The 14,989-nt window shown below is 42.8% G+C and overlaps 1 protein-coding gene across 1 annotated transcript in view; it reads right to left on the bottom strand.

Moving 5' to 3' along the window:
* NRXN3 (neurexin 3) overlaps positions 1-14,989 on the bottom strand; it is a 1,723,724-nt gene that overhangs the window by 1,666,622 nt on the left and 42,113 nt on the right. The window contains exon 3 of the mRNA XM_023726412.1: positions 906-935. Coding sequence (XP_023582180.1) covers positions 906-935 — 30 coding nt within the window. The remainder of the gene's footprint in view (positions 1-905; positions 936-14,989) is intronic.

Raw genomic sequence — 14,989 nt, 5'->3', positions numbered from 1 at the left:
AGTCCTTTAGTGACAGGGCAAGGCAGATAGACCAATTTTGCAATCATCGCAAGACTCAGAAGAAACACAATAGCAGCAATTGAACAGTGAAGGAAAAGACAATTTTAAGCAGGCTCAGTTCTTGAATCCTGATTTAGGCTGATAATGTGGAAAATTTTTATTTAGGAGAAAAAAAAAAAAACAGGCTTCATTCAGAGCCCACCCTGTGCTTAGCTACGCTGAATTTCCTGCACAGTTCATTCCTGCATATTTGAATATTTTAGGTTGCAGATGCTGAATTTACAGATCTTTATATGCAGTTTTCTTCAGGGTGTATAATGAGTTAGAATCCTGCCACAAGGACATTAGCATGTTCTTTCCATGGGTTTTTGCTTTTATATAAAACAGAAAACAGTCAAACCCAAGGGTTTCCTTCAACCCTGTGGGGGCTGAAAGTCGTTACAATGGGCAGTGGAATGGAGGGGAAGACAAAAAGCAAACCTTGACTCAGAGTGAAATTCAGGGAGAAGCCTGCTCCTCTCCCCCAACCCAGGGCCCAATAGGGAGGAACAGGAGGCAGTTAACTGCTCTGTTGCTCTGAAATTAGCTTCATTCACCCCCATTATCAACGCCGTCATGCCTTGTGTCATGCTTCCCTTTCAGAGGTAGCCCCCAGGGCCAGCGCCCAGGATGACAAATGGTGGTGGAGAATGGAGAAGCCAAGGGGACAATGTCAGGACCGCGATGCATCAGGAAAGGTGTCCCCTTCGCACTGCAGGGCAGCCTTGCTGCCAGCCTAACCCACAGTAGGCAGGAGCGACGGGCAGCAAGTGGCCTGACAGCCACCATGAGGCTCTGAGGATCAGCCAGAGGCATGGAGGCAAGCAATTAGGGCAGCTGCAGGACCAGAAGCACAAAGCACCTACCTTGTTCGCTCATCATGAGGTGGGAGAGGCCTAGAGGACAGGAAAGAGGGAAGAAGGGGAGGAGGAGGGTGGAAGGGTAAGGAAAATAGAAAGAAGACAAAGTTAAAATCCCAACTGCAATGCAACTTTCTGTTCACTCTTGGCTCCCCAGGTTTGAGGGGAAGGAGGAGCCACAGGGGCACACACACAAACTCAGAAGCATGTGACATGCGCTGCTCGCTAGCCTTTCTGCTGCAAAGCAGGAAGCCCGTTCTCCAGTCTTCTCTTGGCTGAACTGCTCTGAACCTCACAATGAGAACTTTCTGTTCACCACTGTTCTATTCAATGGTTGGATTTGTGATCCATCTATTAAAAATGAGGTTCATATGGGAGGATATTCAAGATACCAGGAAAAGTAGGTTTCTTTCTTTTAAATTACTTTTAATAGTAATACATGCTCACTGTAGACACTTCGGAAAATTCAGAAGAGCAACAAAAAGAAACTCAAAATCAATTGTCATCCCACCACCCAGAGATTGCCTTTTTTTTTTCTTTATTTCTGGATATAATATTCTTTTCCACAGTATTTAGATATAATATTCTTTCCACAGATATTAAATCATATTGAATATACCAAATAAGTCCTACTTGTAAGAGGTGGCTTGGACAACTTAAAACTGTTTTATCACCCTTGTCTTGGCCCAGCGACAACCATACTTCCCTCCATTGCTTCTTTACCATCGTCTTCCCCTAGAAAAAGTCCTTCATGCTTCATCAGGAAGGCCTAGCCCAGTACCAAACGGGTTAATCAGGCTGAGCTGGGAGAAAGTGCACAAAGTCCCAAAAAACAAATAACGCAACCTCTAGCTATGTTCTTACAGAAGTCAAACAAGGCTATTAAGAACTCATTAATTCAAGGGAAGCATAGGCCCTGATAAATCTACTAAAAGGAAAGATTTCCAACCAGTAACCAACTACACCAGTTATTTGATCTTATACTGCTTTTATTATTACTAGAGATAATTTTACAAAGTCCACGTCTCTCCAGAGAACCTTTTCCCAGAGTGAAATTCAAGGATATAGAAGATTAACAAAGGAGAGAAATCGCTAAAGAATGGAAATCTCTAAATGTTTTTGGAGATTACTAGAGATTTATGAAAGTAATCAGATGCAAAATATGGGTCAAGCAGCTGACTTTTAAAAGATCAATGATATATTAAATACATAGATACATGTGCCGTAAATGTCATGGAGTCTATTTTTTAAACAAATTTCATTAATCTATAGCCCTATTTAAATGCACATTTCTGGCATTCATTTTTCTAGGACTAGGATTAATACTCATAGATGAATAGAATCAGATCAAAGCAAGTCATTCTTATGATTTTTTTTTTTTTTGGAGTCAATAGTAGGGAGAGAAGACAAAAGCCCTAGATTTGCTAAAAGGAACCTCCATGAAATGACTATTCCTAAACCCTCAAATACCTGAGATTTCTGGACCAAGTCATAGCCTTCAGTTTGCCTGTCCAGATCCCTAAGGGGAAGGATTCTGGGGCAGACAAATGGGGTATGCGGAATGGGAAACTGGAACAGAATATGTATGTGACTTTAGTAGGCGACTGTTCACAGATGTGTTGACAGCTTTACTAGCTGAGAATAAGGAAGCTCCCAGGACATACCTAAGAGTTAAAATAGAGGGTTAAAAATATTTTAAACCTAAGAATAAAGATATGTGGCAGCTGGGGGAGGGAATGAGTGGGAGAGACGGAGAAGAGTCTTTGTTTGACCCAAATACCAGTTGCCCTGCAGTCGATCCTGACTCATGGCAACCCCATGTGTGACAGCCACAGAGTTTTCAATGACTGATTTGTAGAAAGTAGATTACCAGGCCTTTCTTCTGAGGCACCTCTGGGTGCACTTGAAGCTCCAACCTTTTGGTGAGCTAACCATTTGTACCACGCAGGGACTCCATTTGATCCAAATAGATATTTCAAAAATTTATCAAATCAATAGTAAGCAGAAGTGAGAGAATATTCAAAGCCCTGGAGAAGTCACTACAGTCGAGCCTTGCTTTATATGCTACATGTTTCTTTAAAGCAGTTTTTCCCAAAGTGCATTTCACTGACCACTTACATCAATCACCTGAGGATACTTATTAAAATGAAGATCCTGGGCCCCACCCAGAACTAACGAATTAGAATCTTGGGGAGGAGTTGGGGCAAGATCTGCATTTTAAACAAGTTGCTGCCCAAGTGATTGGCATGCTCACTAAAAGTTAAGAGCTACCCCTTTAGAGTGGCATATAAATCAAATGTGAGTAAATTAAATTGTATGATAAATGCACTAAGAGGAATTGGATACTTAATGGAACCCTGCAGTGAATCCTTTTGTAAAAGGAAAAATCCTTTTAAAATGCAAATAACCCACCACCTGTGTTTTTAAAATTCAAATATGTACTTATCGGGTTTTATGAAGCTACATATGTACTTGCAGTATTGCTACTCAAATAAAATGGTTATATTCTTAAACTTTTAAAAACCTTAAATAGGAATATTAGACCAGGAATGCAGATCTGGGATCCTGAAGTCAAAATATTGGTTTTGCAGGCAACAGAGCAGAATGGACATGAATAAGTATAACAAGAAACAAGATGGCAGGTGTGGGGGGAAAACTGTATAACCATAATATAGTTTGAATTTTATTTTGCTTTTTGAGAAAGGAATCTGATTCTGCTTTCTAGAACTTTTACATCAGTATCTTTTCTTGTACAAACATATCCTCATAGTCTGAAGAGTTAAGAACTAGAAACCAAGAATTGCAGAGTTTCCAGATCTATTCTGAAACTGTATTTCTGCCCCCTGCTCTGGCCTTAAACACTCCTATGTGCAGAATATCTCAGACCCCCCTCCCCATCAGTGGATGGAAGAGCCAATAATCACTCAGCCAAACAATTCAAGTACCTACTATGTGCAAGCTCAGTGGTTAAGAGATTGCCTGCTAACCAAAAAGTCAGCAGTTTGAATCCACCAGCTGCTCCTTGGAAACCCTGTGGGGCAGTTCTACTCTGTCCTATAGGGTCGCTATGAGTCGGAACCGACCCGACAGCGCCTAACAACACCACCACTATGTGGAAAGGTTGGAGAGAGTGGTAAGGGATACAAGTAAGTATGGTGCATACTCCCTGACCTCCAGGAGTTTAGAGTCCGGCTGGGAAGGCATGTATGTGCTTACATTTACAAACACACACACACACACACACACACACACACACACACACGTACCTGACAGTAAAGCATAATGGTTAAGAGCAAGGACTTCAGAGCCAAACTGCCAGGGTTTGAATCCCACTGTTTCTCCTCTCCAGCTTGTGTCCCTAGGAAAGTTGCTAAAATCTCTGTGCCTTGGTTTCCCATCTGTAAAATGTGGATAATAAAAATGCCTACTTCATAGGGTGCTTTGGGAATCAAATGAAGTAATATACATAAAGTGCTTAAAACTGTGCCTGTACAAGATAAGGGCTATATAAGCGTTGTCCTTGGCTGTTGATTTTTATTATGGTGCCCCGTTAGCATATGAGGCAATACAAGCATAGTGCTGGACACCCTGTAGATGCATAGTATGTTTGATGATTGAATGACAAATGAATGAATGGCTAATCGCTAAGTGTCACGTGATAAATTCAAACAATAAGGGCAGTAGAAACTATGAGCAGGGCCCTGGGCTCAGAAAAGTTTTCCAGAAGACAGTACGATTTTGAAATAGGTCTTGGAAAGTGGTTTAGGTTTTAGACAAATGGAGAACATTCCAGGCAACACTACCATCTCCCAAGACCACAAAATGCATTTATACAAACTGTCCTGTTCATCTTTTCGAAAGCACATGCCAGGTACATGGTAGGTATGTGATACATGCTATATAAGTAAATGAATGAATACATATAAATGGCTCATATAAGGCAAGGAAGGAAAAGGATCCTAGGGAAATTAACCATGAGTATGGATGCCTTGAGTTTCAAGGCTAAGGAAATAGAACTCGATCTTGCAGCTGATGGGATATATTGAGGGTTCATGGGTAGGAGAATGACCCAGGGAAAATGATGTTGAGGAAGATTGCTTTGGCAATGGTGTGGACAAGATGGATTAGGGGGAAAGAGACGGAGGCAGAAAGATCAGTCAGAGGCAAAGGGCCTATATTAGCACAATGGCAGCGGGAAGGAATTGGGGAAAAGAGGACTTACCAGGTTTTGGTGATGGATGAGATGCTTCAGGAAGGGGTGAATACGGGTTAGCATTTCAGAAATAGGAAGATGAGGTGGAGATGGATTTGGAGTGAAAGGGACAATGAGTCCTGTTTTAGGTATGATGAGTTGAAGACAAGAGAGATCACACAAGCAAAAATGTCCAGTGTGCTTTTAGAAATGTGGGAACAAGGTCTGCAAGGGAGTCAGGCCAAATACAAGGGTTTGTCTTGCCTCTTTTTGGAAGAGAGGGTTAGCACCATATAAGTGAATGAGCCCTCCTAGGCGAAGGGGCTGAGCACTGAGTCTTAACATGAGAGACGGCGTGGGAGAGAAAATATGGAGATACCCTGAAAGTTTATCTCTTTTAAAAGTGTATTCAACGTTAAAATAAAATTTTACATTCAAAACAAAAAGGAACTACAGTATACGGTTTTCCAGTATAAATCACAGAAGATAATGCTAAAAGAATCGTAACTGAGAAGGATGGAAAGGGAATCTACGCTGGGTATGTTTTGTGAGTGTGACTGATGAGTAAGGGCAGAAAAATGAAGATGGGTTTCTCATCAACCTAAGAAACGGAGGGTCAAATGCACATCAGCAGTGGCCTCCGGCCCATACTTTGGTTCTGGGACCAGCAGCCTGACTGGGTTTGGAGGTTGGCATTTCTGCTGGCCCTGATGTTGCAAGCTGCCAAAAACCATGGTAAGGGCTGGAACAGAGGCTCAGGGAAATAAAGAGAAACACAGCTTCCCAAAACAGTCTCCCCACGGACTCTGGATTTGAACAGATTCTCAAACCTGGCTCAAAAGCCAGCTCTACCAAAGTCCAGCTAGGTGGAGGTAGGGAACAGAAAGTGGGCTATGATGACCACTTGAGAGACAGAAAATTGAGAATTGCCAACACTGAATGCTTACAGAACATTCATACCCACTGCCGTTGAGTTAATTCCAACTCATAGCAACCCTGTAGGACAGAGTAGAATTATCCTAGAGTTTCCAAGGAGTGGCTGGTGGATTTGAACTGTTGACCTTTTGGTTAGCAGCCAAACACTTAACCACTGAGCCACCAGGGCTCCTACAGAACTATAGTGCCTTTTAAAAAATAATTTCAAAAAATAAGAAAGCAAATGAAGTGTCTCCTCTCTAGATGTCACACCCTGAGCCAGTGCTGCCTTAGCTGGATCCAGGTACCACTTTGGTTCCCAACAAAATGTCTTATACACGTAACCTTTCCCTCTCTTTCTAGTGCCATATTCCACCCTTCTCATGCCTGTCTAGCTATGGTGCCAGGTTCTCAGGGTACATGTAGGAAGAAGAAGAGAAAAAAGATCTCCTGAAGGTCTCTGGGTAGCACAAACAGTTTGCTCTCAGCTGCTTATCTAAAGTTTGGTGGTTTGAATCCTCCCAGCAGTGCCACAGAAGAAAGGCCTGGCAATCTGCTTCCATAATGTTACAGCCAAGAAAACCCTATGGAGCAATTCTACTCTTTAACTCATGGGGTCATCATCAGTCAGATTCGACTCAACTGCAACAGGTTTGGGTTTTCTTTTGGTAGATAAGACAGACAAAGTTGAAATCGCCTTAGAACAGACTGCAAATCATATGTAAATTACATGCAAAATATATCTATGGCCTTCTAAACTATTTAACACCCTTTGGGAAAATCCCTATGGAGATTGCTGCTCCCAGCTCAGGGAGAAAGGAAATGGCTATGAAAGCAAAGTCATTTGTAAGCGGCTATGACTATCATGAAGCCTGTCATGAGGATGATGAATACAGAGAAGAGAAACCATTTACTGAAATGGGACAGAGAAGATGCAACGTTCAGGCATCAGGCCCAGAGCTGAACGCCTCCATCATTTAAGCTAATGCTGTCTCCCCTGCAAGCCTATGATATCCCACCCTCCTCAGATGTTTTTTAATCCAACCTTCCTTCCTTCATCCTGGGTGGGTAACTGGGGAAAGTATTTCAGGGAGGAAGGAAGTCACTCATGGAGAAAAAAGTAATTCAAAAAAAAAAAAGGAAAGTTGTCTCTGCCAAGACTTTTATTTCATTCACTTTCAGGAAAACTTTTATCCCAGTGAAAAACCCACATATATCATTTCTTTTTTCCATACTGAAGTAGAGAAATGAAATGTCACTAATTGCTGCAAGTGCCAAGTGCCAACATTGAATTCTTATGAAGCCACAAGGACTTCTTAAAAGAGTAATTACATGAAATCAGAAGGCAATGGAAACACTCACCCTCACCCGATGTTTCCAGGGGAACTAACGGGATGATGAAGGTAGAAGGGGGTAGGGCTTAACCAGGAGAAAGCCACAGGTGATCTCTGGAGGGTGACCAGGAATTTGCAACAGAAAGAGAGAAAAACAAGACGTGCACATCCCTTAGCATCTTAAAGTCCCTGTGTGGCGCAAATGGCTCACACTCAACTACGAACCCATGCAGCGGCACCATGGAAGAAAGTCCTGGCAATCTGCTTCTGTAAAGATTACAGCTAAGAAAACCCTAGGAGCGGTTCTACTCTGTAATACATGGAGCCGCCATGAGTCAGAATTGACTTGATGGCACTGGATGTGGGGTTTTTTTTTAGCATTTTAAGCCCTTAAAAGAAGAAATTCAGTTAATTTGGTAAAAAGAATTATCATAAGAGCTAATACTTACTGACTGCATACCATAGGGAGCCCTGATAGTACAGTGGTTAAGAGTTTGGCTGCTAACCAAAAGGTCACAGTTTGAATCCACCAACCACTCCTTAGAAACCTAATGGTGCAGTTCTACTCTGTCCTACAGGGTCGCTGTCATGGATTGATTTAGGTCCCCCAAAAAATGTGTGTATCAATTTTGGCTAGGCCATGAGTCCTTGTATTGTGTGGTTGCCCTCCATTTTGTGATTGTAATTTTATGTTAAAGAGGATTAGGGCAGGATTGTAACACCCTTACTAAGGTCACAACCCTGATCCAATGTAAAGGGAGTTTCCCTAGGGTGTGGCCTGCACTACCTTGTATCTTACAAGAGATAAAAGGAAAGGGAAGTAAGCAGAGAATTGGGACCCTCAAACCACCAAGAAAGCAGTGGCGGGAGCAGAGTGCATCCTTTGGACCTGAGGTTCCTGCGCAGAGAAGCTCCCAGACCAAGGGAAGATTGATGACATGGAGCTTCCTCCAGAGCTGACAGAGAAAGCATTCTCGTGGAGGTGATGCCCTAAATTTGGACTTGTAGCCTACTAGACTGTGAGAGAATAAATTTCTCCTTGTTAAAGCCATCTGCTTGTGATATTTCTGTTACAGCAGCACTAGATGACTAAGACAGTCGCTATGAGCTGGAATCAACTCAGTGGCAACAGGTTTGGTTTTTTCAGTTTGTATACCACAGACAAGACATAGTTCTTCCTGCTTTACATGTCTCATTTCATTAAATATGGGAAAGGCATCACTATAATTTTGATTTTACAGGTGAGGAAACATCAAGGCCTAGAGCCAAAGTCACACTACTTAGTAAAGGTGGTGGAGAAGGAGGGAGAATCCTAAACTAAGCCAGGCAGATGAACTCCCTAGCCTTTGATGGTAACCATGACACTAGCTACCCTGTCTGATTTGTATTGATGAAAAGAAAATAGTACTTGGACATTAATTTGACTTCATTTATGATGCTAGCCCAGCCCCATTTAAGGAGCATTGGGAGCTCCATTTAAATGACCACCACCCCACTCTTCTCCATCTCCATCACCAGAATCTACTAAAACATGACATTCGTTCTGTCCCAAGTCATTTCTTGGGGTGATTAAGTCACCTCTCTTTTTAAAATGCAAATCTGAACATTTGTAGATGAGACACACTCAGACTTCCCAGTGGTCGACACCACTGTGTGCCTGAGATCATCAAGGCAGTTAAGCCAAAGGCCTTTCCTCAAAGACAGGTGCATGGCCCTGGCACGTCTGAACAGAGGAAGAAGGAAAGAGACGTGCAACTGTGGGATGAAGAAGTCAGCCACTGTGAGCCTGAGGAAAGGCACAGGAGATGGGTGGGGCTGGGGAGAAGAATGCTTAAACAGAAGGGGAAAGGTCTGAGGAAAACCTCCACCCACTTCCACAGTTTTGCCTCAGACAAACCCCTTCCTGGGGAACTCCCTGACTTTCATCATGGACTTTAGTTTCCTACTCTATCAGGGGTTCGCTAGGGACTTACAGCAGAGCCTAGGCCTGTTCAACATTTTGATCAATGGCTCAGCTGAGAACATTGTTGGTGTGCTGTCTGAATATTTCAATGACCTAAAGCTGAGAGGAACAGATGATTTGATAAATATCAGAGTCAGCGTCCAAAAGGATACAGATAAGCATGACTGAAGTTTAATTTTAAGGGACAAATGTAAATTTGCCATTGATCAAAGGTAAATTTGGAGGCACTTAAGCACAATCCTCCTCCCCTACAATAAATAAATAAAAAGAAGTCAATAGTCCCATCTCTTCTCAGCACTGACTGTACAAAGCCTAGGGTTTTGGTTTTGGTTGAGAATATGGTGCCATACATAGGAGGGGCATATATAGTATGGCGCCATATATAGGAAAAGAACCAGGTAAGTTTATTCAAAGGAGAAAGAATAACGAGGTGGGTGAGGAGGCCCAAAGACATGTCACATGAGGAACAGTTCAGTCCAAACAAGAGACAGATAGGTAAGGACTTGTGAGCTGCCTTCAAGTACTTTAAAAGTTGGCATGTGCAAGATAAAGAAGCAAGCACAGTCTGCCTGAAGAGGGGTAGAATAAGGGAAGTTCCACTCGCAGGAAATGCGATAGATGAGTGTTTTACATCAGAGTAGGGTGTTAGGAGATGACTGCCCCCAAATCCCTTCCAACTCTGAGACTCTATGCCTCTGTGAACCAAGATGATCTCCAAAGGGACCAAGCAATGCATTGGATTGAACCATATGAAATTGATGATACTTGACTATTTTTTATCTTAAAAAATGACTATTTCAAGTGGGTCAACGTAATATCCGAGAACACCACCCATAATCAGAGTAGTAGACATGGTACAGAACTTCAACTTACCACCTAACGGCCATCATGAGCTGATGCTCGGGAAGAGTAGCTGAGTGTTTGTGTATGTTTTTGGCTTCTCCACAAGCCTTGCATAGTACTGGGGACAAGCTGAATAGCTGTGACTGATGATGATGGTGGTGGTGGTGGTTTCCATAGAGACAGAAGAGAAGGGAGCCTGTTTCTAATTCCCCAAGGCAGCTGTCGTCCAGGTCCCAGCCTCTGAGTTTGCCCTTCCATGATACCACATTCCACCCTCACCATCTACCCCTTTGTAGGATGTAACTATACTAACCTACTAACTGTTCACCTCTACACCAACTTTGCTTTTATAGCACAGTCACTGGAGTGAACAGAAAAGATTTCTTCCAATTACACCCATGAATCACCAATATGCTTCTGTATGGCATCACCCCAAGGCGGAGAAAAGAAAGTCTGCATTCCATTCCCAACCTCTTCTACCTCTGTAAGCGAGAGGGAATGGTGGGCTCTCCTTGTCCATACGTACCATGGGAGGAGAGAGTTGAAGGCAGTTATGTTTTTCACTCTAAGGGTTAAACGATCAGCAATTATGGCTTTTAGAAAAGCTGTTTCTCAAAGGAGAGGAAGTTCTTGCTCTCCAACCATCACAAACTTCTCTAGATAGCTCTTCATTTGTGAATGACGTGAAGCTGGAAGGGATAGCTGATGTACTGGATGAAAGAACTGTACCCAGACAGATTATACTGTGCTAGATTTAACAAAATCAAAGAATGGCCTCAGACATAAATCAATAAAACCAATTGTACAAGTCCAGAAGGGGGAGAGGCATAGCTTAGCAACAGTACACATAAAAATAGCAAAGGTTTTCACTGACTACGAGTTCAATTTAAGTTAATACTATAGCCATTTAAAAAAGAAAAACACTAAGGTGTTTATATCTACTAATTGCAGCACCAAAGAGCCTACAAAAAGGGGAGCAATGGGACCACTCTATGATGAACTGGTTGGGACATGCCCATAATATTACATGTGGTCTGGGCTACTTTCTTTGGAAAGGAAGTAAGAAAAAAAAAAAAGTCATTTGTTCAGAGAAAAATAACCTGGTTGAAAGAACTTAAAACTCTTGAATGAGCATGCCCAAAGAAACTTGAGATAGTGTAGCCTTTAGAAAAGAAAATCCTTGAAGACAAAAGCCCTGTCTTCAAACACTGGGAGTGTAATTAGATCTATTCTGTGTGTCTCCAAGGGATGGAAGCAATACAGGTGGGCGAAAGCTATAGCAATTCAGAATAAGGAAGAGCTTTCTAATATACAGGGCTGTTAGAATGGAATGGAATGGCTAAAGGAGCCATGAGTTGCTCATCACTGCAGGGGTTCAAGCCAAGTCTGGATAAACTCTTACAGAAGCGATTCAAAAGTAGGTGCATTCAGAGCCTTAACAACCTCCCTCACATATTACAGGACATGGAACATTTGTTGCCCCTACCTACTAAAGGCCACCGATGCCCCCTAATCACAGGGACAACCTAACGCCTCCATACATTTCCAAATGCCCCCAGGGGGGCAGGGGCAGTACTTTCCCATCTGGGACTCTAGCGATATCGCTAGTGATTTCTTCAGCTCTAACTCCAACCTCGCCCTTTGGAAGTGAGAAACGAACTGTGACGATAGCCAACACACCAGTGGATCTGCCCTTCCAACACAGTAAAGGAGAGGATCTTAAAAGGCTCTAGAAAAAGGCACCAAGACCCAGTGATCTGCTTTCTTGAGTTCCCTAAAGCTGGAGGCAGCCTGAGAAGCAGCTCCTTACTCACACTTACTCATCAAGAACAGATATGGGAGCCAAGGGGATCTTCCCCAGCCCCAGCCAGGCAGTAGGCTGGAAGCTGAACACTGTTAGCCCAGCCAAGGGCCCCTTTCCAATTCAATTACACACAGTGGTGGTGGATTTCCCTGCAGCCTGCATCTCCCACTGAGCACAGCCCAGAGATACACACAACAACGGCACTGAATAAAAATTGGTTCAATTACCCTGTATCTCAGGGTGAACTCCAATGAAAAGCAGACTTTCTTTCGGAGGACAGTAGAGTAAAACTAAGTCCTAAGTCCTATTTATTCATTCAGCAATTGTTTATTCTGAGACTAGGATGTATCAGGCACTGTTCTAGGCATAGAGGACACAGTAGTGCACAGGACAAATAATCCCTGCCTTCATGGATCTTACATTCTCATGGAGCATACATTCTGGTGGAGTTACCTATAAGACATAATAGATGATATAAGCATAGTGGTCAAGGGCATGGTTCCAGGACCAGGCATATTAGGGTTTGAATCCTCCTCTACCACTTTCTAGATGGGTGCTTAACTTCCCTGAGCCTCAGTTTTCTCATGGGCAAAATGAACCTAATAACAGAATCTACTTCCTAGGGCTATCAAAACAAATAACGCATGTAAAAACTTAGTACGGTATTTCAGTGACTGGCTATGAATACAAGTGCAATAAATGTCAGATATTTTTCTTAACAGGGTAATAACAGAGAAAGGCAAGTGGGATCATTCTCCAAAAGAACAGGAATGAAAGACAAAATACAGTACAGGTACTACTGGAGTTAGGAGCTGTAAGCCTCTGACAATGGAGAAATCATTTTCCTATGCTATTCCCCAGGGTATCGCAGACTGCAGAATCCTAGAACCTCAGAGCAGAAGCCAGAGAGGTCATCTGATTCAATCCCTTCATGTTAAAGAAGTCTGAGGCCCAGGGAAGTCACACGACTTGCCCAAGGCCATACAGCACCTGAGGAGAGTACAGAACCAGAAGGAGACAGAACCACAGAGCAGAAATCCCAGACCTGCATTTAAATCCGGATACCTACCATACCTGCTTCTGAACTGGGCAAATGATGCCATGTCTCCAGGGGTGGATTAACCAGTAAGTATAGTAGGTTCCAGCTTACAGTAAGCAAGGTACACACGGGCTTAACTGTGCTTACTTACTAAACTGTACTAAGCCCGTGCATATCTTGCTTACTGTGGAGTGGTAGGTGCCTGACACACAGTGGGTCTTCTCTAAATGTTAGTCCCCTTTCTCCTCTCTTCCTGGGATTCTTCAGCCCACTGAAAGCAATGGCGAAATGGCCAGGATCTGAGTTTGAGAGATCTCTTCACTGAAAGCATAAAGATCATGACCAGAGGCAGGGAGCGTGTAATGAGAGAAAACAACGGGTGTGTTTAGAAGCTCTGCAGCACAGCCCAGGGAGCCACTTCTGAACAGTTAGAGAAACCAGGGCACGGGCATTTATTTTCCTAAATCTCTCCGAGCCTCAGTATCCTCATCTGTAAAACGGAAACGTGCTCAAAGGATCAAATGAGATAACTTACAATAAATCACCAGCTGCCATGGGGTCAACTCCAACTCATGGTGACCCCATGTGTCTCACAGTAGAACTGTGCTCCATAACATTTTTTGTTTTGTTTTGTTTTCTCCATAGGGTTTCCAATGGCTTACTCTTTGAAAGCAGATCGCCAGGCCTTTATTCTGAGGCATCTGTCAGTGGACTCGAACCGCAAACCTTTTGGTTAGCAGCCAAGTGCTTAACTGTTTGCACCATTCGATAGATAGTTTATACATTATCCACCCAACGGATAATTTATACATTGCTTACTATGTGCCAGGCACTGTCCTAAGACTTTACATGTATTAGCTCACTTAATCTTAAAAGCAGCCTCTGAGGTAGGTACTCTTAATATCTCTACTTCACAGATGAGGAAAGTAGGGTGCATAAGGTAAAATAACTTGAACAGACCAGACTGCTGTGATTGAGCCAGGAGTTAACCCTGGCAACATCTGGCTTGGAGTCTGTGCTCTAACCCAGGTTTGGCCAGTAGTAAATATTTTAGGCTTTGTAGGCCATACAACCTCTGTTGCGACTACTCATCTCTGCCTTTGTAGCCCAAAAGCAGCCATAGACAACACGTAAAGAATGAGCATGGCTGTGTACCAATAAAACTTTATTTATAAACCCTGAAATTTGAATTTCATATAATTTTTTGTGCTACAAATTCTTCTTCTCCTTTTGCTTTCACCCACTTAAAAATATAAAAACATTCTTCGTTCACACACCACACAAAATCAGGTGGCCAGTGGTTTTGGCCCGTATGTGGTAGTTTGCCAACCCCTGCTCCATCCTCTGCCAGCCCGCCTTGCAGTATGTAAACCTTTATACAGTCACTGGCACATACTAAATGGTCAGTGAATGTTTATTCCTTTTCCCTTTCCTTATCACACTAACATTTACCAGCCTAGAAAGCAGATGTTGTAAGCTGTGCCCAGAAGAGCCGAGGAACAGGGCTTTAGTGGGGTAAACTGCTATTTTTTTTTTAGGATTTTATTTTATCGTTGTACTTTAATTGAAAGTTTACAATTCAAGTTAGTCTCTCATACAAAAATTTATATATACATTGTTATGTGACCCTAATTGCTCCCCCTATACTATGACAGCACACTCCTCCTTTCCACCCCTGATTTCCCATGTCCATTCAACCAGCTCCTGACCCTCTCTGCCTTCTCATCTCACCTCTGGACAGGAGCTGCCCATTTAGTCTCATGTATCTACTTGAGCTAAAAAGCACACTCTTAACGAGTATCATTTATGTCCCATAGTCCAGTCTAATCTTTGTCTGAAGAGTTGGCCTCGGAAGTGGTTTTAGTTCTGGGCTGACAGAGAGTCCGGGGGCTGTGCTTTCTGGGGTTCCTCCAGTCTCAGTCAGACCATCAAGTCTGGTCTTTTTACCAGAATTTGAGTTCTACACCCCACTTTTCTCCTGCTCCATCAGGGACTCTCTG

This window comes from Trichechus manatus, unplaced genomic scaffold, assembly GCF_000243295.1.
Source record: "Trichechus manatus latirostris isolate Lorelei unplaced genomic scaffold, TriManLat1.0 scaffold00010, whole genome shotgun sequence".
In the NCBI taxonomy this organism is placed as follows: Eukaryota; Metazoa; Chordata; class Mammalia; order Sirenia; family Trichechidae; genus Trichechus; species Trichechus manatus.
The sequence above is the reverse complement of the archived record's forward strand: the minus strand, read 5'-3'. Positions and strand labels throughout refer to the sequence as shown.